Here is a 24,121-nt window from a genome sequence, read left to right as displayed (position 1 = left end):
TCAGGGAAGCCACACAGTAACACATACAAAACAAATAAAAGCGAAAATAAATGTAGACACATAGATATATGTGCATAATATAACATAAGGTGAAAATGAAATAGAGAAAATAGAGAGCAGACAGAAGGACCGTGGTTGACTTTTACAATAAAATAAGTCTATAAAAGTTGGTGTACCCTGTAGTGGCGATCAGTCTGGCGCTTTATTTTGAAGGGAAGCACCTTGGTTTTCCGGTTTCACTCTAGCTAACTTGACTTAGCTGAGTTTGTGCAAAGGCCCCACAGACAGCTGCTGTTATCAAACCGAGCTCTGCTGGTACGTCACTTTTCATTGTTTATTCCTGTTCCAGCTTTGTAGCATTGTTTAATATTTGCTCTTCATCGTTCAAACGAGACTGCTAGCTAAATTAAATCATTGTTAGCATTGCTAACATTAGCGCAGATCGTCACTTAAATTGAAGCCCGGCTGGTTAGCATTAGCTCTGCTGCTCAGGTAGCAGGACAAAGTGTCCTCACTGGCACACACTGTTCTGCATTTGTCTGTTTACTTCATGTAATGACTCGTGTGCAAACACAGCAGCCGCTCTGCAGCCAGAGGTGAAGCTAATGAAAGTATAAAGCACGTCAGTTTTAATTCAAAGTAATGTTAAAAGTAACTTAGGTTACACATGTTTAACACGCCCCCTGGTATCAAAGTGAATCCATGTTTTATGTTTCAGCTGATGATAGCAGATCCTGGGACTGACAGGGAGTGTTGTTTGACTGGTGTTAAAGTCCTTTTATAAATCTCTCTCTCTCTCTCACCTCGTCCATTTGTTGTCCAAAGTCAGGTCACGTGTTAACAGATGAGGGGTCAGCTGCTGACAGCATCATTTTCAATGGAAGCCCACTGAAAGGTAAAGAAAGGAAAGCTTTGATAGTAGCAACCACTTTGTCCACAAACAGTGTGTGTCTTCATTTTAAACTGTTTTTTACAATATGTCTTCAGGCCAATGTGTTTCTTTGACAGCTGGAATCCAGATATCCATGGTTGGGGGCTCTGTCTGCAGATATTTCTGTGCTTTGGTTTTTGTTTTTAGTTGCCAAAAGTATTTTAAAAGATAATCATACACATGATCATACTTAATAATCAAGGATTGGGCCCAACTATAAAGTGACTAAACCTCCAAATCAAATAAATAATCTTATTGGCAACCTTACCTTTAACATATATAATAAAAGGACTAGAAAATATGAAAAAGAGTAACCATTTTTCTCTGTCCTGCCAGCAGTAGTACCCCCAAAGTGCTACACTAACATTAAAAATGCTGTGAAGCTCGGGCTTGGAGTCAGTCTGCATATTCAGAAGTTAATATGTTTTTGGTTTAAACGTCTCCCTGCTTCTCCTGTAATAATCTTTCTCTACACTGTTGCTGATGTTGACATCTGTCCTCTCTGCTCAGGTCCTCTCCGTGGAACTTAAAACATTTACCATCATGCAGTTGGAGGCTCAGCTGCGTCTATGTCAGAGTTGTCTTTGGTGCTACAAGAGTGGGCTGCGCCTGCTCTCCCAAAGCTATGCACACAGGTGAAGTTAGTGTATATGTGTTGAATTGAATCAGAATGACTGAAAACAACTTAATGATTGTGTTTGTGCACTCAGCTTTGGACAGGCCTGAATGTCTGTGTTCTTGCTCACCACAGAAAAGCTGTGAACTACTACGATCTCCTGGGCGTTAGATCTGATGCCAACTTGGAGGAAATTAAAAATGCATTTTTTAACAAATCTAAGAAGGTAGGGTCTTTATTTGTTCTGCATTTAAAGAAAATGTCCGGCCACATGAGGGCAGCCTTTCACAGCCTAGTTTCTACGTTTTAACTGTTCCCACAGTGGGCTTCTGACTGTTTGTTTTCATGTTGTGGCTCCCTGTGTAAATAAGGATGTGCATGTGTATTTACCTTGTGGTTCTGGCGTAATTACGGGGTGACAGCGCTCACCCTTTAGAGAAAAAAAGCCCGGGTGTCAGTGCAGACCATACATACGCATGCATTTGTTAAACAGAGATGGTATATTTTTGTGTGTTAATTCAAGTATACACATTCAGATAAGCACCAGAATATCAGTCGACCTCATTACTGTCACATCATGCAGCTTCACCCAGACAGCGACCCATCCAACCCATCGCTGCACAGCCAGTTCGTGGAGCTGAACGAGGCGTACCGGGTGCTGAGCAAGGAACCGAGCAGGAGGGAGTACGACTTCAAGATCAGACATCCATACGCTGGGAGCCAGGCCTTCAGATCTACCTCCAGTCACACCAGCTACAGAGCCAGGTGAAGATGCACACACAATCTGTCAGTTCGTGCTCATTAATCTTGCGTTAGCTGACCTTAGTGAACTGAACTGCCCACTGTCCCACCTTTGTTTTTTAATCGTCGCCGATCATGATCCTTCTTCGACTGCTTTACCATCAGCGCGGATGCCCACGATAACATGCGTTACTGGGAGCAGGTTCATCAGTCTCAAGCACAGGAGATGACGGCAGAGGAGTGGCAGAAGAGGAGGAGGAGGAACTTCCGCCTGGTGGGCTACTGCGTCATCACTATGGTGCTCAGCATCGGCGCCCACGTAATCTTCTTCAGGTAAAAAAACGACTCGATCCTCACTGTGTGATCAGCTCAAGTCTTGATGTTTAACTCTGCCACCATTTTACAATTTTGTATCTGACATCCCGCTGCAGCCCATCCATCTTGTTCCATCCATTGTTTTCTTTGCTGCACATTCACATCCAGATGAATGGGATTGTTTGTGGACATTTCACTGTGCCATGTGTCTTGGCACGACCTCATGGCTTGTGTCCTTGTTTTCACACGCTGACTCTGTGCCACTTTTGTTTTTGCTGAGTCACTTCTTTGTGATCTGAAGAGCTGTTTTAACAGCTGCACAAACTCATAAATACAACAGAGCATACAGAGCGCTTGCAGAGCGACCAGTTTTTAGGTTAAGCAAAGTTATTCTGTGAGGGGTGTCTTGACTCAAGTGTTTCTCCGACTTGTTCAGGAAACTGGAAGAAGTTCACAACAACTTCATGGACGAGAAAGATCGAGTCATCACAGAAATTTACAATGAATCCAAAGAGAGGGCCAGGTGAGTTGTTTTTCTTCGGTTTGATGCCACATTTGGCCGGGAAATGTACATTTGTGATGCTCGAATCTGGAGTCTGAATGTGTCTACTGTGCTGTTTCCCAGAGCCAACGGTTTTAAGAAACAGACAGAAATCCTGCGGCAGAAGCATGCTGAGTTTCTGGAGAAATACAAAATCCACAATGATGGAGAGGACAAGTAGGAGAGCCTCCAACTGTGCTCAGTGATGATGGAGTTTGAGCTGCCAGCGGGTGGAAGAATATGCTACAAGTTTTAGGATTTTTAAAGTTTTTTTCTCCGTGTTTGTTCTCACTTGAAGACACACTGAACTGAACGGACTGAACTGTTTATCAGACTGGACCGGGCTGATGAGGCATTTATAGTTGGTAGAATATTTGAAGTGATGCGACCATCAAAAGGATCCAGCTACAGTAACACAGTAACCTCGTAGAGCCATAATGAACACTGCCTCTAATAATCTCACAGGAGCTTGTTATTTATTGTCCTCAGCCTCATTTCTGTGAGCATGCAGGGCTCACAGATCACAGTGAGATGAGTTTATCAAGTCAAGAAGAAACGGACTGTAAAGCCAATATTGTATTAAAATCATACCTCTTGTTGCACACAAGAGGACGCTCCGTAATGTTCTCTCAGGTGAACCTCAGGGTTGATTGAGAAGGGTGCAAAGTCAAAAGTTTCAGAGATAATGGTTGCCAGGTGTCGACAGATATAGATCTTAACTCCTCATTGACAGTGTTAACATGCACAAAATATTCTGGTTTTTGCCAATATTCCAACCAAGCCTAATACATGGCCAATGAAAATAAATATTCCACTAATATTCCCATTCATACACAATCGTGAATACTCTGATTTATGTACACAACCTCACTGTTTCATTTGTTCAACAGCCTTTTTGAAAAAGTCCAGCATTGCGAAATTTGTACCTAGTCTGTCATAATGTTTAAACTGGCAACAGACAAGTTTTCCACTTCAACGTATCATTAAGAAGTAAATGTTGATCACACAATATAATGGATGTAGAATAATGAAGCCATCAGTGTTAACACCGGTTCCCTTCTAACCTCGCTATCACTATACAATTTTGTCTGCCACTGGACACGTGGTCGCCCGGGAAGAGGAAGGTTAACTGGCGATCCATTCCTATTATCGACTAAATGATTGATCGACTAAAACTATTGAAACTATGAAGGTGTGGAAATGTAACGATGGTTTATAATTACAGGTGAAAGTTCCTCCAGAATCAACATTTACCATTTTGCCTCTCGTCAGTTTTTATATATTAGACTTTTTTGTGTTTTCTGTTTTAACTGCCTTACCTCTTTACCTGAAGGGTTGTCAAAGAGAAATGATTAAAGGATCAACTTTTTCTCATCAATCATTACTCACTGCTTGTTTTGTCTCTTATTCACACGCGGTTTGATTCTGGTTATGTAATACAGAAAGGACGACAGACACCGCTTTTCAAAAATTAAGAATTCCTTGCTTATATTACCTACCATTCAATTTAAGATTATTTCACCTCGTAAAGGTTTAACTATTTGAGCGATATCTCTCTACAATGAAATTCATCGCCACTTACTGGCTGAGGCGATCCAGATGTAGTCAGTTGCCTTTTTAATGAGCAACCACACAGACAGGTCAGGGTTGTTTGTAATTAGATAATTATTTATCAACCTACTTAAGACTCAGAAGTTTATTTTCCATGATCTCAGAGGTCATATTTTGCGATTTTGAACTGCACTTGTAAACGTGTAATTTGCTGCAGATGTGATTAACCGAAAACTGACTTTACAGATAACACATGTTTGTTTGCATATTTAGATTCACATGAATTCACATAAGAACATCCTGGGTGCACAACATTTGTGTGCTGGTGACATCATGGAAAACTGGCTTACTTGCACAAGAATGAACTGAACTTTCACGTGAAATATGTTTGAAGAAAAGATATTGCCTTTTCCCTCGTGTCTTCTCGTCCTCAGACTTCTGCAGGAGATAACACATCCCTGCATAGCTTACAGACACCCTCACCCTCATGTGGCGTGTGAGTGCCCTGTCATAACCCAAACACACCATAATGACTGAGATTCTGGTGTTGGCATTCCTACACACACACACACACACACACACACACACACACACACACTGATGGAAGACAAGCTTCGCGAGAGAGGCATCTATAGCTCTACACAGAAAAAAAAAACAGCTATGAAGACATTTTTAATTGACTTTTATCTTTAGTTTAATGAGCTGCAGAGGGAAAGTGTGTCAAATCGTGCACTGGAATAGCACAATGTGTGTCGGACATGTGTGTCCTCTTGGAAAACTACAGACAGAGTGGGAAGAAAAATCATTAACAACAAATTGAACCTCAGAGTGAGTCGATTCTGGTGTTTACATTAGAGTTTCAAAATATAATGCAGATATAATAGAGTTTCCCCACCAGGACCGGAACGAGGACGTTACAAAATCTACACAAATCTTATCTTATTTGGTTTTACATATCTTAATTTCGCAGTTAACATCATTTTATATGCATTTTAGATACCACTCAAAGATTCCTGATGTCATTTGGTACAAATTAAAGGGCATATACAACTTTTTGAGGCCTTTGATGAAAAGTGCAAGATGTGTAAAAATAAATATAAATGATGAATTTCATTTAGCTTTTTCAGTTTCAAAGTCCGGGCATTGTTCGTGATGTCATAGCTTACTGAGAGATTTAAAGGAGAAGTTCACCCAAAAATTAAAATTCAGTCATCATCTCACCCTCATGCCGATGCAAAGTCGGGTGAAGTTTTGCAGTCCGCAAAACATTTCTGGAGCTTGGAGCTTCAGCGGCATGTGGGTGAATATTTAATTTTTTAGTGAACTTACCCTTTAGGAAATTATCAAGAAGTTGCAGACTTGTAAATAACATGTTATGAAATGTTATTACCAAACATGGAGGCTCCTCCACACTGCTAATAATACAACTTTGGGGGATTAATACTATTATAATTATTAGTATTACAATTTCTTTATCAATTTATCTGCTTATTATTTCCTTGTATTGGTCTATGCAATGTAAGAAAAAAGGGGAAAATGCCAACCACATTTTTCAAGGTGACATCTTCACATTGCTTACCAATGAATATTCACATTTTAGCAGTAGGAACCAGTGAATTTCTGTCACTTTTTCTTAAAAAACTGCTCTTTTAAATACAAGAATAGTGGATGAATCCCATAAAAAAATCCTAATTTTAAGAAACAATATCTTCTACATGACCTCGCTGTCCTCAGTGGGAGTTACAGCCCTGCTCCCCACTTGCAATGGGGCCCCTGGAGGCCCCCTGACCCCCCCACCCCCTTGCTTTGGGACCAATAGAGAGGCTGCACCTGTATTCAGTGCGCCTGTCCTGTTTGGAAAAAGTTGGCAGCGCAATGGTTACGCTGCGTGCGTCTCAAGGGCAAAGGAAATGAGGAAACCGATCACAACAAATGAACACCGCTACCTTTGCAGACCTCTCTGACTTCACTGCTGCTGCTGCTGCTCTGCCGGCTCTGTTGTAGCAGTGCTGCCGTGTCAGTGGAGGATGTTATTCTAGTCATATTTATAAGAGGATAAAAAAAAAAAAACGGGGAGATGCGCCTGGAGAGGAGACGTCATATTTTCAGGGGGAGCGACAGTGTGGAGAGACTGTGACCGAGCCGGGGAGCGGAATATGTCGCACTGTCCCTCCGCACGTCGGACCAAAGCGTCGGATCTTTACCGGATAAAACCGTCCTGTGGCTGGATGATGTGATTTTTTTTTTTTTTTCTTCCCTTCAGCGTCACAGAGGATTTTATGATCGCACCACGTTTCAGCGGGAATCCGGATGATCCATCCAGTCACGCCACCCGGACCCCCAGACCGGTTCAATGGGAGCAGGACCAATAGACTGACGGTGCCCTGAAATAAATGAAGGGAGGCATCTCTCAAAGTTTAAACAAGTCTCATTTAAAAAAAAAAAATCAGGATTTCAAGGTTATGACACCAGCGTTAGGTGTTAAATTATCACCGGAGACTGGCACATTTCCTGTCTTTATGTTAGGGAGTGTTATCTCAGACAGCTGCGTCTCACTAATTAAAGATAATATATTAAACTATCATTAGACTTATCAAGAACTGACGCCTGGCAGAGTTTAGACAATCATTTAGTTTCACATTCAACCAACCAGACTTAAGTTATTTATTTTCCCCAGCACTGAGGATGCCACCCTGGGTGTCCTTTCAAGGAGGGGAGTGTGGAGAATAAAAAGCGGGGATTTCTGCGTCTTTAATCGGACGGATCGATCGGAGAAGGGAAGAAGGACACCATCTTCTACTCGTTTTTTGGATTGGTCCAAAAAATATTTTTGCGTGCCCCTTGGACTCCTGCACAATGGGGATTATGCTTCAAGTTATTCTAGGAATGTTTCAATTCCTGCTGCTCACCAGAATACCCACGTCCCATGCCAAGGTATGTATGTGTTTGACCTCGAAACACTTGCTTGTCTCAAGTGGTCATTGGCCTGTGCGGTTTAGCTCCAGCTTATGTGGATTGTCACTTGATTGGCATAAAGTTATATCCTTTTTGAGTGGGGGTTTCGGTGTGCTGGAGAACATGTGGGACTTAAAGCTTCAGTGGAAGTTATCCTCTAGGTCAATGACACCTGTCACTTAAGGTCCAGTGACAGGAAAATCCACTATAATGACCTTGTAGGCTGTTTTGATTTGTCTGTAGCGCTAGTTAATCACTTTATGACTGTTTATTGTCTCATCTCACTAGCAGAGCACTTTGTAGACAGTTTATACACTGCAACTAATGATGTACCAAAGTATATCAATTATTTCTGGGTTGCCAGGTTGCATAGCACTTAAGCTACTTGGTCTTTTTTAAGCTAACTAGCTCTTAATTCGTTAATTAGCAAAGACCTCCCTCTAATGGCTGTTATATGACTACTTACTTTTAGGTAAAGGTTTGTTGGACATCTGGACCAGACGTCCACTCACTAACAACTTTAAAATTAAGAGAATAGTTCGCCATTTCGGGAAATACACTTATTTGCGTGTTTACGAGAAGAAGCAGCCACTCAGGTTAGCTCGTTAGCTAGTTTAAGACTGGGAACTGGAAAACAGCTAGCTTGGCTCATCCAAAAGTAATAAAATATGACTACAAGCACATCTGAAGATCACTAATAAGCATTTTGTATCTGTTTATAATCCGTAGCTACAGAAATTAAGCTTAAAAAACTTTTTTTTTGTATGGGACTAGTCACTTCCTGTATTCTCCAGTGGTTGCCTAGCAACCGGTTCGCCCAAAGAAAAGTTCGGTATAAAAACCCCATAAAACTGTGAATTGTCCTTTTTACACATCGTTTTGATGAGCTTCAGAACAATTAGATAAAACATGTTAATCAGTGAGATTTAGAGGAGCTGTTAGGCAGATTTGAACTTTAATTTAGCTGTTTCAACTTTTTGGGCTAACCTAAGCTAGGCTAAGCTAACCGGCTGCTTTGCTGTAGCTTCAAATTTAAAATGGAAGACATGAGAGTGGGATTGATGTTCTCACCTTACTCGAGGTAAGAAAGCAATTAAGTGCATTTTTCAAGTGTTGAACTAGTCTTTTAAGTCGGGGTCAGCCAATATGGTTAAATCCCGATTATTAGTAATCAAACAGACTAAAAAGCGATATTTGGAACGGATATAAATTTGCAGTAAACATAAAAATCTTAGTGTTAAAGTTGAGAATAACCAGTGATGAAATGTAACTAACTACAATTCACTCAAGCACTGTATTTCAATACAATTTTGAGTTACTTTACTTGAGCATTTCCATTTTCTGCTACTTTATACTTCTACTTCTCTTAACTGGATAACTTTAGTTACAAGTTATTTCGCAGATTCAGATTATTTAGTGTTGAACGGCTGTTACTTGTGACTTGTAACCAATCAGACAGTGTTGTGGGTGGGACATTGCATAAGATCACATAGTGGAGACTACAAACAGAGAAAGGATGCGACATCGGTGAGTATCGGCCCCCAATAGGATAATCGGGTTACCCTTATTTTTAATTATTATAAGTCCATTTGAGAGGTCCTCCTGATGAACTAAAGAGTTAGCCGAAAAGACAAAGCGAGTGAGATGCTGGAGAAGGATTTTCTACAACCTGAAACCCCAAAAGTTCTTATTAATGACTTATAACTCGTATATAAAGCATTAGCACATACAGTACGTTATTAAAATTATATTATTTTTGTTATGGATTGTGGATCATTTGATTAATTTAGTCTATCAGAAAATAATGAAAATAGTAGCCTACAAAAAAGCCAGTTATAAAGAGTGCCTCATTAGAAAGTGGTAGCCTACCAATAATTCTTTATGGACGTTGAAGTTTTGCTTTGTGTCATTTAAAAACAGCTTTATTATAGCTATCAATCATAAGCGATGATAAAATGATTGTACTGATATGGTCCTTGATGTGGAATGGGCTCATTTTCCTCCCACACTCACTCACACAGACCTTCAGGCACACATACAGTACATGGAGAAACCTGCATGTGCTGGTTTTTTATTTATGTCTGGAGACTTCTATCAGGAACAGGCAGTACTGTGCTGCCGTGTGGGATCCAGCCCTGACTTTGTGCTGCTCGTGACTGTGTGTTTCAGTGATGCATCATCCTAGACACTACATGACACACAGCAGCGCGCACCAGAAGGCCTCCTCACCTGCTCGCAGCTGCTTTCTTTCACCTGAGACTCTCTGCTTTCAGGCTGTCTGCTACTCTGACAGCTAATTGGGAAAAAAAGGGGGTCATTCGTTTCCTCCTGTAGTGATGAAGCACAGTGTGGGAGAGACGGTGTGTAGGACACACACACTTGGCCCATCTGTACAGTGTGCTCTGGGAGTGGCTGGGAGTTAGACATGTTAGACATGGTAGACGGACATCAATACCAGTGCAGATGGCACTGGGATGCCACTCAGGAGTGTGTGTGTGTTTGTGTGTGTGTGTCTGTGTGTGCCAGCTCCTCATAGATAGCTGCCAAACGGAGGTAATCTTATCCTCGTCTCAAAGAGTGATACAGAAAAGACACACTTACTCAAGCTTACATCCTACCAGTCACAAAATGGCCTCAGTCCCAGCTTAACTCAGAATCAATGTGGGCCAAATCAGTGTGTGTGTGTGTAAGTGTGTGTGTGTGTGTGTGTGTGTGTGTGTGTGTGTGTGGGTGGGTGGGTAGAAGGGGGTGGAGCAGTCAAAGGGGGGTAACTGGACAAAGTCTACATTCCCTTGCAAGTGGCCTTGGTCGTCACACACATAGGTCCAATAACGGCAGTGTGTGTGTGTGTGTGTGTGTTGGAGAGAAACAGAGCTATAAAATTGAGGTTCTTGTTCTCTGTGTTCTGCCAGGAGTGTAAGAGTTATTCAAAGAAGTATTCAAAGTAAAATTACCAATACAAAAATGCAAAAATACCCTGTTATAAGTAAGAGTAATGTATAGTATGTATATAAAGTCATGCATTCAAATTAGAGTTAGTTAGTTTTAACTGCTTTATATACAGTTAGGTTTAGTGTAGTGATTCCCAACCTGAGGTCTGGGCACTTCCAGTGGGTCACAAGATAATTCTGATAGCTCTTAGATGATTAATAAGAGAGGAGAGAAGAAAGTTACACACAATTGTTTTAATTTTTGAACTATTTGCTGTTATTTGTGAGATATTAGTTCTTTTTGCCTCGTTGGGCCTCAAATGGTTTTTAAAGAAACCATCTAAGACTTTTAATCTGAAACATGACGAGGTCCCAATCATATAATGCTCATTTGTCAGGGGTCAGATACAGGCATTAAATTACATTTCTTAATTTGAAGACATTGTTTTAAAAATCAAGGAATAGTTGCCATGCATACAATTCATTGGCCAATCCCTGAGTAGCAAATCTAAGCTTTTCCAGCTTCAAGCGAGCCATTACCTCATCAACCCAGTGGCTATGCAAAGGGGGGAGGTTAGATTTCCAGTTGTGCAAAATGAGGCGTCTTTCTAACAGTGCTGAAAAGGCCAGAGCTTGGGTCTGGGCTCAGGAGAGTCTCAGATCTCTGTGAGCCAAGCCAAATATTGGCAAATTGGGCTCTGGGTCTATGGCCTTATTACTTATGTATGAGAATGTTTCAAAGATTTTTGTCCCAAAGGCATGTCTGAAATAAGTGGAAAAGGGTTGCTGGGTCTCGGCTACATTGTCGACAGGTTGGGTTAAATTCCAGAAAAATCTGGGCGAGCCTGTTTCTAGACAGGTGAAGTAGTCAGAGAAGTATTTTACATTGAATCACATTATGTGACACACATGTAGGTTGAGTGGATCCCAGACCTGGATGACTTTCCAGGTTTCACCTGAAATCGTCTCACCATAGTCATCCTCCCATTTTGATTTAAGATGGTCCAACGAGGGCGAGGCTACAAACAGTAAAATATCATAAATCTGATATATAGAGTTACACTTACAATTGAATTATGAAATAGTTAATTACATCTTGGTTCTTGGTTCCATAAACCTCACTTTCACTTTTTGTGATCGGGCACAAAATCTCCCAGGAAAATGGTGGATCCAATCAGGCTGGCAGCTTTCACGTCCTCACTGTTGACTAAATGTTGTGAATGAACTCATGTCTTACCCTCTGTTGTTGGTAGTTGCTACTGTGAGGAAAGCGGAGAGTGAGCTGGTTGTCTTTGCAACAGTGACCCCAACAGTAATACACTTGGGAATGCTCGGGGTGGGGGAGGAGTTGTCTGCATCCACTTTAATCTGCAAAGTAACTATAGCTGTAAAATAAATGTAGTGGAGTGAAAAGTACACTATTTGCCTCTTTCTGAATGCAGGTAGCTACATGTAAGAGTAAAACTACATACAGACAACATGAAGTGACATGAAAAGAATTGAAGAGGTTTTAACCCTTCAGCTCATTTTATAAAATACTATTAGGTTTCCTTCTCCTCAAACTCCACCATGACTGTAATAGTTCATTGTTGAGAAATCCAGTGGCAGATACTCTCACTATGTCCCACTGTGAGGCTACTGGAAGTGTTTCAAACGCCGTAATCGGGTGATAGACTTGAGGGCAAAGGTAGCAGGTAGAAAACATTAAAAAACAGAGAACACAGACATTTTCAGTTACATGCTCAAATGGACCAATGGTCTCCCTTATACACAGGAAACATGTCATAATACAGCCTAGAATGAGGCACGTGATGTAGTTGTCCTACTGCTGTTGGCCCACTCTTACTTTCTAACATGTATCAAAGTTCACAGTTTTCTCATTCCTCCTGATGCATTATTGAGCTTTTCATGTTCAGATGCCAGGTGTGAAGTATTGTGGTATTCATTAACAGGAAATACTTTGATCGGTTGTTATGCACCAGCAGCTCTTACAATTTTACAGCAATGTCAAACAGGAGGCTGCAGGCAGTAGGTCAGGGAGTTAGATTTCTGGCAACAGCAAAAAATCACAATTATTGATCAATAGCAGCAGGTATTCCCAATATTACATTGCTGGACACATTTGTAAGATAGATTTTACTTCTTCTTCTTCTTCTTAATCACCCACTGTTTGGCTGTTTACTACATCCTTGTTTCACTTTTTCCACGCACTCATGACCCTAATTGCAATGCTGAACGCTATCAAACAGGTCAAAACACTAAACTTATCGAAACGGTGCACTCACATTAATTTTTTCATGACTTTTTTGTCTCCCTTCAGCTTGCTCACTGGCGGCCGGCAGACTCCCCAAAATCCAGGGAAGGTCGAGAAGGTACGCTGTTTCTACAAAGAGTCGACTTCACGACTTCATGGAGATGATAGATAAGATGATGACTGTATTGATTTGTCTGTGTCTCTGCTTTCTCCACCAGTGCGGCGGTGGTTGGAGGTTTATTCGCGGAGCGGCTGTGAGCCTCGGGACACTCTGGTGGAGGTTTGGCGGGAGTTGCCGGGGGAGACGCACCATCTTTTCGTCCCGTCCTGTGTGTCGGTGAGGCGATGTGGTGGCTGCTGTGCTGACGAGGCCCTGGAGTGTGTTCCCTCACTCACGCACACACTCACCATGGAGGTATAACACTCTAAACCCCAACCTGCTTCAGTGTAGAACAGCAGATGACTAATGAAAACAGTGAGAGGATGTTCGCAGTTTAACATGATATTTTTTCTGATCTGTGTAAAGCTGATGAGAACTTCCTTCATGAAACATGAGCTCATCGAGCTGCCCTTCGTCGAGCACAGCCAGTGTGAGTGCAGGTAATAAAACACACTGTCAACGTTATGCTCAGAGATGTATGATATACCTATTGTTTCCTGACCTCACTGCACCTTCCCCTGACACCACCTGTTTTATCTGTGTGCAGGTTAAAAGAACAGTTTCAGCCAACACCAACCACAAGGTAACAATTCAGGATGTTAATCTCTCCTTGTCTGGTCGTGTTTAATTGTGTGTGGGTGAGTTGTTGTTGGGAAATCTCACATTCTGTCATCTTTAATGACTTTATTAAACCCCATCTGTGCAGCCATGTCCACTAATGATGCTCTTATAATGCTGCTGTTGATGTTATTGATGTGGAAGAGCTAGTCTGAGGACAGTTTCAGTCAAAAACAGTTCTGATGAAGCCCACAGAGCCTTAAATGGCTTAATAGTGCTGAAAAATCAGATACTATTAATATTTTCTCTTATTTATTATCTGAGGCAAGCAGGTTTCATTAGTTTCAAACATTTTGTCATTTTGGTTGTTAGGACGATTTTGAGAAGTCCAACATCTCAGGCCCAAGTCTCACCTTTTAAATGCAGCAAAACAACACATCAACACATGAAATGTCAGTGTTTGCTTTCCAGGTTTAACAATGATTAAGCACAGTGAAGAATAGATGTGCTCAACCTTGTTTGTGTGGTGCGTTAAAACAGCAAAAGCCCAAAAGTGAGTTAATACAATGCTTTTCTTCAGGCAACTGTCAGCAGAGTTCAAAACAGTCACTTGTTGCAACGGCATTACCATCAATACATTATTTATAATTGCTTATCCCATGGAGCAAGGCTGCCTAAAGTGGGGCGAAAGGCTCAGTTTGGTCCACCAGATGTTTCTGATGCTATGTGCAGGGAGATTGGCCTGTGGCCTGCCATGTCAGTAACTGGGGACTTCCTGCTGACATTGGGCAAGAAGTGGAGCACACCCTGGACAGATCGCCAGCTCATCACAGGGCCAACACATAGAGAAAACAACCATTCATGCTCACATGCACACTGACAGGCAATTTTGAGTCACCAGATAACCTAACCTTCTTGATGTGAGGCGGCAGTGCTAACCACTGCATTACCCCACAACAAAAATCAAACTTTTATGCCTTTATGAGATAGTTGAAAATGGCAGGAACAAGGCAGGTGAAGGTTGATTTAAACCAGGCACACTGTGTGGACTCAAACAGGATAGAATTGTGATTTTGTTGTTCTAGTTCTGGACAATGAAACATTCTCGTTCATGCTGTAGATACCCTGCTGTTCAGGTCTGGTTGATGGTCAGCTGGGACTAACAGCTGTACACTGTGAAGGGAACATTTCTGTTGGATCCCTGATGTTTGTTTGTGTACCTCATACTGGCAGGTCCAACCAGACAATCATATGATTGCATCTTTAATGTTTATGTCCCCCTGCTTCCTGTTAGTGTGCGGACATAAATAAAGGATTCCAATGTATGTGTGTGTACAGTGTGTGTTAAGGGTTCATGTGTCTATATGACTGTTTGGTTTTGCTGAATCTCTACACATACTGCATGTGTGCATGTGTACGTTCTCTATGTTTTGGTATAAATGTGTGTGAAAGTTTTTCATGTGTGTGTGTGTGAATATTTGTTTCTGTGTGTTTATGTGTGTGTGCCCCTCAGCAAGTTAGCATCTGTGTGACTCTTTCCCAGCATCCCCTGGGACAGCCCGCATCCTGTTGTCACCATAGTGATGATTTTATCTCCGCTGCCATGTGCTGTCTCACAGAGTCATGGAGCAGAGTCACGCATCCATGATTGTAAATTAGAGCTCCAAAGACAACAGCAGCAGTTAATAATGTCAGAGCTAAGCTGGTTAACACTGTACCCATAATTTGATATAGTTTAATACAGTTTGCAGCAGATGGGATTAGAACAGAGAGACGAGGACGTTAAAGCAGTAAAGTCAAAAAAACAAAGCTGTGTGCAGATGTACTTTGCTGTTGAGGACACCAGCGTTTATCAAAGTAAAATAGATTTTGCTCAATAGAGGCTGGAAACGTAGATAAGGAGGATAGAGATCTGCCTGGTAAACTCCAGGCAGTGTGGACATCGCCCCAAAATATAATTAAATAGTAATCAACAATTACTGGAGCCTTCCAGTCAGTCATCTTTCCTCCATGATCCAACTACAAGCTCAGTGGTGACCGCGCCTTTGCAGTCAAGGCCCCTAAACTTTGGAAATAATCTCCCACCCTCCCTTCCATCAGTCCATTCCCTAAACTCATTTAAAATTCAACTCAAAACCTTTTCTTGAGCGTTTTGTGTTTTGCATTTCAATGTTTTTTACTATTTATTATTCATTTTCTTATATTGTTTATGGTTCTGGTCAATCTCCTCCTATCTAAATAAAGACTGAAAGCCAAAAAATCTTTGAGAAGTTTCCTCATGTTACAATTGATATTTGAAAGTATATCATATGAGAAGATGTTAAAAAGTCTCTGAGTACCAGAATCCGTATCACTGATACATATGAAAAATAATGCAAAGCAGGATAAAGTTGCAAAAAAGTAATACAGATACAGACAAATATCAGAAGTTACTTTTAAAAATGATTGTATTGATGTTAGAAATTATGTACAAGAGAATGTAGAGGATGTGATGCTCAGTTGAAAGTCACCAAACTCTGACGCTACTGTGAGCTTCCTGTTTTGAAAAGGAGATTTATTGTGTTTTTTGAAGGTCTGAATGTTTGTGTTAGGGCTTTATAAATACAATTATGAGATGAAATATATCGGGACTGGGTACTGTTTGACATTTTCAGATAATTAAGCGTAGATACTAAACGTGATATAAACTTGTGTTTCTTTTTAAAGCCCTTTTATTGCTTTAAAAAAAGAAGCCGACTTCATTTTCAAATGTTAGAAACAACTGTACAGGGACTTTGCCTGTATAGAAAACAGACTGAATTATGATAAGTGAGGAGAATAAGTGAGGAAATACAAACATTCAACAGGGACATGTACTGTAGGGTTCATTAAGTATATTCACTCAGGAGGTGCAGGGGGATTGACCTTTGTGTGTTTGATATTCCCAGGCCGCATCCGAAGCCAACAAGAAAAGACAAGAAGAAGGAGAGGGGAAAGTCCAGACAGAAGACAGCTGGAGCCATCGGAGCTGTGTATGTTAAATATTCAGGTTTTTTTGACCCAGTTACAAACCTTACGTTTATGTCATCATCAGTGTGAATGTTTGGATTAGAAAAAAAAAAAGGGTTATCTAGTCTGTATTATTTCTGAAGGACAATTTATTTTACAGCCACAGCAGTCAAGGTCTCACTCACACACTCACAGACACACACACACACAAACACAAACACCACCTCTGGGACTTACCTCTGTGTAATATGAAAAACAAAAGACTAGTAAGGTCTATAATAACAACAACAACACTGTATATCATCTATTCATTCGTATTTAATAGTTATTGTAATCAGTTATATGACTTTTATTTTTTATATAATTCACAACTCAGGCTGTTAAAAAGGTCAGTAGGAAATATACAAGGACAAAGCCAACATTTTGAAGCTATTAAACTTAGGTATTTTTCAACCTGGACATCATGTTTTCATGTGTTTGTGTCAAATGGGGACAACAGTTTTGGACATTGGTCCTCAATGATGGCTCTCTGCAATGTAATCCCTGCGGTCAATGTACGTCCACTAAAGGTGCTTGTTTTTGCCTCAGATTCTCAGGTTCAACCACCTGATCTTAAACTTCTCTCCAAAATGACTGCATCTTTATACATTTCCAGAACATATGTGCACGAGTCCCACACTCTACTTGTTTGACAACATTATAGAAATAATTCCTACAGAGATAGACCCACAGATCCATTTTGTTTAACCAGAATCAGCCATCATTTTGCTCCTGGTAAAGCCATCCATCCTGACTCCATTTGCTTAACGTTAATTTTATCAATGTAAAACAGAGTTCATTCAAGCTCGACAGAAACAAAGTAAAACCCACCAAAGCCGTCTTGGTTCATCTATGCAATGCTCCAACAATTACCAACTCTGGTCTGGTTGAAACCCCTAATTAACTGAGGTAGATGTGCAAATATTAGGCTGCAGAGAGAGGGCAGCCTTCAGAGAAGACAGAGCCAGCGTATTTTCATCTCACAGTGAATTAAGGGTTTATTTCATTGCAGCCTGTTTCACGGCTGCTGACTTCAGTGCTCTTGCTCAATAGTGGACCAATTTAAATATTGTTGTCCCTGCTAGTCATTTAGACACAACAATACTGAAGTTACCCTTTAACCTGTTACACAGATCAGGTGAGCTGATTCAGCCACTGTTAGCACTCTCTTTTTCCATCTGCTTCCCCTTCACTTTGCTGTCAGTCATTTCCGGCCTCTGGGGGCCAGAGGTGGCTCGGTCTGGGTGTGATGTTCCTCAACACCCATCCATCACTCAGAACAGGCTTTATTCAGACTCTGGCAGGGGTGAAATCTGTGTAATTTGCTCCCAAATGCCACCTTCTCTGTCTATGCCAGCGGCAGGCGTGGTCATCGGGATGTGAACAAAGATTGCCCCTCTCTGCCTCATTAAGTTACTTCATTAAGACTGCCAGCCTCCCGGGAAGACTGGGGCAGAACCAGCTCCAGTTAATGGACCAACTGACGTAGAGAACTTTCTCAGACTCAGAAAGTACAGAGAGTCTGGAGGAGAAACTGACGGCCTCAAAGGCAACCGAGTGACCATAGCCATGGTAACGGACATGAGACAGACCGACGAAAAAGAGCAGAAAGTTTGCTAGCAGAAAAGGAAACAGTATCCCACATTAGTCACACATCTCCCACACACTGCATTGTGTGGGCTTGTCTCCGACTGGCACTGTGGCAAAGTTTAAACAAAGCATTTTATTTTTACCATGCTGGTGACGTGGTTTGGGATCAATAGCAAAATCTTTTAGACCTTGTATTGATCCTATAATGTGACTCATGCTATGACAGTCTATCGGCTCACAACCACTGGCACAGACTGAAATATTGACTGTCGTTAAATTTTGTACAAACATTCATGATCACCTCAGGTTGAAGACTGCACAATGTGATGACCCCCTGACCTTTTCTGTAGCACAACCATAAGGTGGACTTTTGTGTTTTTTAATGAAGTGTCTTTATAATTACTGGACAGAATGTCATGAAAGTTGGTTCAGACATTCATGCCTCCCTTAAGATAAAGTAAAAACTTTGACCAAACTAATGACATTCCCATCAGCCTCAGCAGTACTTTGAGTTTAGTGCTAATTAGCAAATGTTAGCATGGTAACACACTAAACTAAGATGGTGAACATATAAGTCATGTTAGCATTCGGCTCAGACGTCTCAGTCTCCAAGAGCTGCTTACATGGCTGTAGACTCTTTTTATATGTATATATATAACTTTATTTATTGGATTTTCAATGTAACCAGCATTTACAGAATAATTGCACTTTTAATTTAAACTCTTAATCAATAAATTATGAATTCTGCAGCTAACCACACTGTTCTTAAACCCCTCTTACATGCAGGACCCATGTTGCCCCAACTCTCCCTCCCCCATCCTCTTCTCCTCCTCCTCCTCCATCACCTCCTCCTACCAGTGTCTCTCCCCCTTCGTCTCCCTCTCCGACGCCATCTACGAGGCCTCGTTGTCGCCCTTGCAGAGGGAGGAAGTGGGTTCTGGATGAGACGTCTTGTCAGTGCCGCTGCACCATCAGCGCTGAGAGCTGCAGCCGGAAGAACCGGAGGCTCAACCCTCAACGCTGCAGGTCAGTCCACACACAGCCATTACAATAAAGATCTGTTGTTTGGAGGTTTTCTGGGAGCAGCTGTATCTCATATGGTAGGTATGGCTCATAATGTAAGATGTTCTGGACAAGAGCTTCTGCCAAGAAAAAGCACATGTACATGCTCACTTTATCACGGCACAAAGAATCCATCGTACGTGTGAGAATCATTCCTGTATCTGTCAAACAAAAATTCACACTAAAACCCTCTCTCTCTCTATTAATTATTGTTCCAGGTGTGATGCCATGAGGACTTGATGTGTCCTCCCACTTTCTTTTCACCTCCTTGTGTCCTACATACCCTGCTGATTCATCGCCCACTCCCAGCATCAGTGCTATGGAACATATGGACTCTAGGACATCCAGTACCTCAGACTGAAGGAAATATTAATGGAAGCACGCGCAAGAACTTGATGTAGCGCTCTAGTTTAGCAACAAGTTCAGCATTACAGCCTCTACTTATGTGTGTGCAGACAAACATCTCACCACCTCCTTGGTTCTGTAGCAGAGCTTCTGTCAGTCCAGACACGTAGACTCACAAAACACATCTCCATGAGTGGAGGGATGAAATGGCAACTTTGAGAGACCTGCGCTGCTATGAGAAGTTCTTTTGGCCTGCAGTTGAACTCATAAATACAATAAATCAGTGGAAACAATTGACATGTAGTGGATCAGTCATACGCAGGTGTCCTAAATATTGACGGCTCAGTGGAAGCTGCGATTTGTTATTCGCAGGCAAACTGCACACGGAGTCAGATTCCATGGGGAAGTCAAGGCCAATTTTTGTGCGAAGGATTTTTAAAAACAACTGCAACAGATTACAGATGGATACGTCCACACTCAGACATCCCAGGAGGACACAGGACATGCACATGAACTGGCACCCCAGTGTGCGTGGACCTATAGTTGAGCTGAATGCTGGGATGGAGCGAGATCTGTGTGGTCTCCCCACTGAAAGAACCAGATGGGTTATCCCTGCAGCCGTTCTCTCTCATTCAAAGTGCATGACCACGGGCTGGCTCTCCAAGCCGCTTTCCAGCATTTGTTTAATTTGGGCCTTTTGTCTCCATCCTTCCTCGGCTCCTCGATTGAAAGCAGCCGCTTTGCCTCTCTTTGCCTCTCTTTTAGGCAGTGAGGAGAATGACAATAATGAGGCCTGGCGGCTGTCCACTGCTTCACACACAAACATTCACACTTATAATACCAGGAACACAGACGACACTGCAGAGGCAGACACACACTCGCTCTGTGCTATAGCAGGCACACACACACACATGCTTATTTACACACACATGCAATGTGAAATGAATGCAGGTAGCCATAAGCTTTTGTTTGTGCCACACCAAGTGTGCAAATATGTCTGTTGTTTATATTTGCAATTTACTGCAAAGTCTTCATTTAATATTGTATTACATGCCTCTGTTTTATATTTTATTATAATTCTGTCAAGTTGATTGAAAAGATATTCTATATTGCAGAATGTGTCTTTGTTTTGTTTCTGTTCATCTTTAATCCGTCTGCATAAAGAGTCACGCTGGGTGGCCAGCTATGTGCGCACTCGCCATCTAAACCGATACCCAAATGTATTGAATTTAAACAGAGACGGCTCACACGGAGCACCGATGGGAGACTATATACATTATAATGTGTAATTCAAACAATCAGTGGGGCAGTGTTGTCCGCAGCACACAGAAACCAAGCAAATAGCCGTCCCCGGTGCAGTGAAAGGAAAACATGGCTGTTTTTGTTGCATGTTAGAGCCGGGACAGAAAGAGCATTATTCATTTGGAACATAACTTGTTTATATTCTGACTGGATCTCACGGTTTAACTCCATGTTAGATCATGACTGCTTGGCTGCCGGGTGGGACCGGGGATTTGAACTGTGACTGTTTCAGAAAGGATGAGGTCTCAAACAGCTTGTCAGTCAGCGTGACGGGCTGAAGCCAGAGCTCAGAGGAGCCATAATGGCGGGTCATGGAGTCCTTTGTCCCATGCTAAATTTACTGAGAATATTTTGCCAGTGACGTCTTAGCTTCATGACAAATAGTAGCTTTGAAATGCCATGATTCATGTCTGTACTTTCCCTGCAGTCTAGAGTCTGAATTATTTGTGTGCCAGCCGTGAGCAACAGAACTTTGTTTCGGCGGCTGGTGTGATAAGCTCTGTATTTATACTCTCGTGAGATGAGATTATTATTTTCCACGCTTGAGTCCTTTGTTCAGTGTTTGGTATTATTGTCAATCAATGCTTCAATCACTACCTCTATATCATAACATATTAATGGCCAAGTATTTGAGCATTGTTGTTACTTTCTCTGTGTTATTTCAGACCTCTTTTGTGATAATGATGTATTTCATTTACATTTGGCAATAAGCATAGTCTCCAGTGTAGAGATGTGGAGCTGCAGCAGATCTGTAGTGATTGTCACTGGTTTAGAGGATCCTATAGGAGTTTTATGTGTGTGTTTTAGTAATCTGAAGGGAAGCATTTTTCATAAGAGGAGAACTGAACTAACTGGTCTTCTGCGTACAGACCTAGACACTGTGTGATAATATGGAACAGGAAATGGTTTCTCAAAGCGTTTGTAGCCTCAAAGTCCTGGTGACCATTTTTGGCTTTAAAGGAAGAGTAAACATTTTGGGAAACACACTTACTCACTTTCTTGCTGAGAGTTACATGAGTAAATTGATACAGATGTCATGTCTGTACAGTTTATATGAAGCTGGAGCTAGCAGTCAGTTAGCCTAGCTTAGCATAACACTGGAAACAGGGGGTAACAGCTAAGGAGGCTCTTTCTGAAGGTAAAAAAAATCCATGTATTTGGTCGTAGTGGCCATAGTTTTTGCACAACCCGACCGTTGGCACCAGTCGGCCCTTTGTTGGCGGCTTTTTGGCCTACTAAGCACACTCAATTGGCGGCAGAGCCCGTCGGTGAATCAGTGCACGAGAAGAGAAACCGAAAAATGAAAGAGATGGCCCTCTGAGCCTCTCGCTGTAGTATCCATGATTTCACCGATTTAGCACAGTTTCTCCCTATTTTTTGCCTCCACCTCTTTGCCAGTACCATTTGCAACTGTATGTTATAGCAATGTAAAAATGAAAAACAATGCTTCATCATAACAACATTTTGTTTACCCGCAGCTAGTTGGCTGTCGGCTGTTATCTTTGCATTGTGTTCAACTGCAGCTTTTTGGCCGAGCCATATGAGGCGGTGCTAGAATCGACTTTCATTGCCGCTAATTCTTTGATGTAAATTTGGTGTGTCTAGGCCCTGAAACTAACTAGTTAATTTTCTTTGTTGAAATGAGTGTGAAAACAACAAGTGGTTTTGTGGGTGTTTATGTGCTAAACTATTTGTTGGCTCTGAATGTGTGTATCCAACAGACACTCCAGGAAGTCAGTGCTGTCAGTCGAGATGTAGTCTGGCACATAAACCCCCTTAAAATGGCAAATAGTCAATTTTACAGCTCGGTTTTTATATGGATTTAACAAGCAGCGTATACTGAGATTTCGAGGTGCATGTAGGCAGCTTTTGTTGTTTTTGGACAGAGCCAGGCTAACTGTTTCCCTTTGTTTCCAGTCTTTATGCGAAGCTAAGCTAACCAGCTGTGGATTTAGTATTTGAGTATTGACTAGACATACATGAGAGTGGTATCAATCGTCTCTTCTGACCTTCTGCAAGAAAGTCAATAAGCATTATTCCCAAATATCCAAACTTCCCTTTAATTTTTCTCCTAATTTTTTTTAACCTGCGTTTCCTCGATAATATTGCATTTTGGGAACAAGCAAACAAATGTTTTGGGAAACCCTAAGAGTCCCTGAACCTCAGTACAGATTGCACTTGTGTTTGAGATTGCAAAGCACATACTGTCCATCAGTCCACTGGAAAAAAATAATGACTTCTGTTGAAGACAGAACTTAAGGAGCAAACGATGACTTAGATTGAAAAGCTCCACTCTCACGTAGACATGTACGACTTCTCAAATGCATTCCACCTAAAAGAGTTGAGGTGCACCGATACCTTTTTGAGGGCCTCTGGGGCTCGACTTGTTTCTTCTTGTGACCAAATGTTTTTTATTTTACAGTACTTATATTGAACAATTAAAGCAAGCATTCCATCAGAAAACATTAGATCAAGATAACAACGTTAAGATAAACAGCTTGGACATACTAATATTCAAATGTCCTGAGTCAGTATGAAACATCAGTGTGCTTTGTATCGACACAGTCTACATTGTACTGTAAAGGTAGCTCTGTTCTAGCCTCCAGTGTCTTAGCCTATAGAGACCCCTTACTAAACTATATAACATTTTATAATCTCTAATATCCAGCCGTGACCTTGTCTATGACGTAATGCATACTTTAGAGATGTATTTGTAAATTCATTTTAGCAGCTGTACTCTGCTAATACATTGTACTACTGTAGCCTATGTATAAAGAAAAAACTACACTCTTTTTTTGCTGCTACACCATTTGTGCCCTTTTATGATGTCTTTGTAGAAAACAATGCAGTTTTATGTTGTATTAGTATATAAATGCCAATTAGTCGATTCAATGTCCCCATAAAAGTGTATACTGCATCGTGAAGTATATTGAAAATGATACCAGGATACAACCGTGATGTTACAGATGTTATTAAAGGAAATGTCTTATTTTTCATATAAACCTCTTGTTTTCTTCCTGACGCTGTTTATCCACCCTGCTGTCCCCGTCTAATGTCCTTCTGCTTTGTTTTAATCTCTCATTTGACGGTAATGAAAGGTAAACAGCCACTTTTGATTACAGTGGGAGTTGGGTACAGAGAGCGTGTGTGTGTGCGTGATGTGCGGTGGTGTTATGAGACATAATATTGTTCCCTCTCCTCCTCTCATTTGTACTGCTGAGTCAGAGGCTGGTCGAGTACAAA

At 41.4% G+C, this 24,121-nt stretch overlaps 2 protein-coding genes across 2 annotated transcripts; both read left to right on the top strand.

The window, feature by feature from the left end:
• Nucleotides 1-225: 225 nt before the first annotated feature.
• dnajc4 (DnaJ (Hsp40) homolog, subfamily C, member 4) lies at nucleotides 226-4,528 on the top strand. Its single transcript, XM_073487536.1, has 8 exons — nucleotides 226-315; nucleotides 826-895; nucleotides 1,442-1,566; nucleotides 1,683-1,773; nucleotides 2,131-2,312; nucleotides 2,454-2,621; nucleotides 3,040-3,126; nucleotides 3,229-4,528. Exons 3-8 carry the CDS (start codon nucleotides 1,475-1,477, stop codon nucleotides 3,323-3,325), a joined length of 717 nt encoding a protein of 238 aa, XP_073343637.1. The 5' UTR covers nucleotides 226-315; nucleotides 826-895; nucleotides 1,442-1,474; the 3' UTR covers nucleotides 3,326-4,528.
• A 2,119-nt stretch (nucleotides 4,529-6,647) lies between these two features.
• Nucleotides 6,648-23,880, top strand: vegfba (vascular endothelial growth factor Ba). The gene is made up of 8 exons (XM_073486650.1): nucleotides 6,648-7,629; nucleotides 12,901-12,952; nucleotides 13,053-13,249; nucleotides 13,361-13,434; nucleotides 13,542-13,577; nucleotides 16,480-16,563; nucleotides 18,956-19,195; nucleotides 19,450-23,880. Exons 1-8 carry the CDS (start codon nucleotides 7,552-7,554, stop codon nucleotides 19,469-19,471), a joined length of 783 nt encoding a protein of 260 aa, XP_073342751.1. The 5' UTR covers nucleotides 6,648-7,551; the 3' UTR covers nucleotides 19,472-23,880.
• The last annotated feature ends 241 nt before the right edge of the window (nucleotides 23,881-24,121 follow it).

This window comes from Pagrus major, chromosome 18 (assembly GCF_040436345.1).
Source record: "Pagrus major chromosome 18, Pma_NU_1.0".
Lineage (NCBI taxonomy): Eukaryota > Metazoa > Chordata > Actinopteri > Spariformes > Sparidae > Pagrus > Pagrus major.
Note: the sequence above shows the minus strand (reverse complement) of the source record. Positions and strands in the feature narration are given on the sequence as shown.

What these genes read in the sequence shown, in the direction of transcription:
- vegfba (XM_073486650.1), top strand. Translation starts at nt 7,552, where the DNA reads ATGGGGATTATGCTTCAAGTTATTCTAGGAATGTTTCAATTCCTGCTG. An exon ending in CACAGCCAGTGTGAGTGCAG is followed by an intron (nt 13,435 to 13,541) that starts GTAATAAAACAC and finishes ATCTGTGTGCAG; the next exon opens with GTTAAAAGAACAGTTTCAGC. An exon ending in GCTGGAGCCATCGGAGCTGT is followed by an intron (nt 16,564 to 18,955) that starts GTATGTTAAATA and finishes TCTTACATGCAG; the next exon opens with GACCCATGTTGCCCCAACTC.
- dnajc4 (XM_073487536.1), top strand. Translation starts at nt 1,475, where the DNA reads ATGCAGTTGGAGGCTCAGCTGCGTCTATGTCAGAGTTGTCTTTGGTGC. An exon ending in TTTTTAACAAATCTAAGAAG is followed by an intron (nt 1,774 to 2,130) that starts GTAGGGTCTTTA and finishes CACATCATGCAG; the next exon opens with CTTCACCCAGACAGCGACCC. An exon ending in CACACCAGCTACAGAGCCAG is followed by an intron (nt 2,313 to 2,453) that starts GTGAAGATGCAC and finishes CTTTACCATCAG; the next exon opens with CGCGGATGCCCACGATAACA.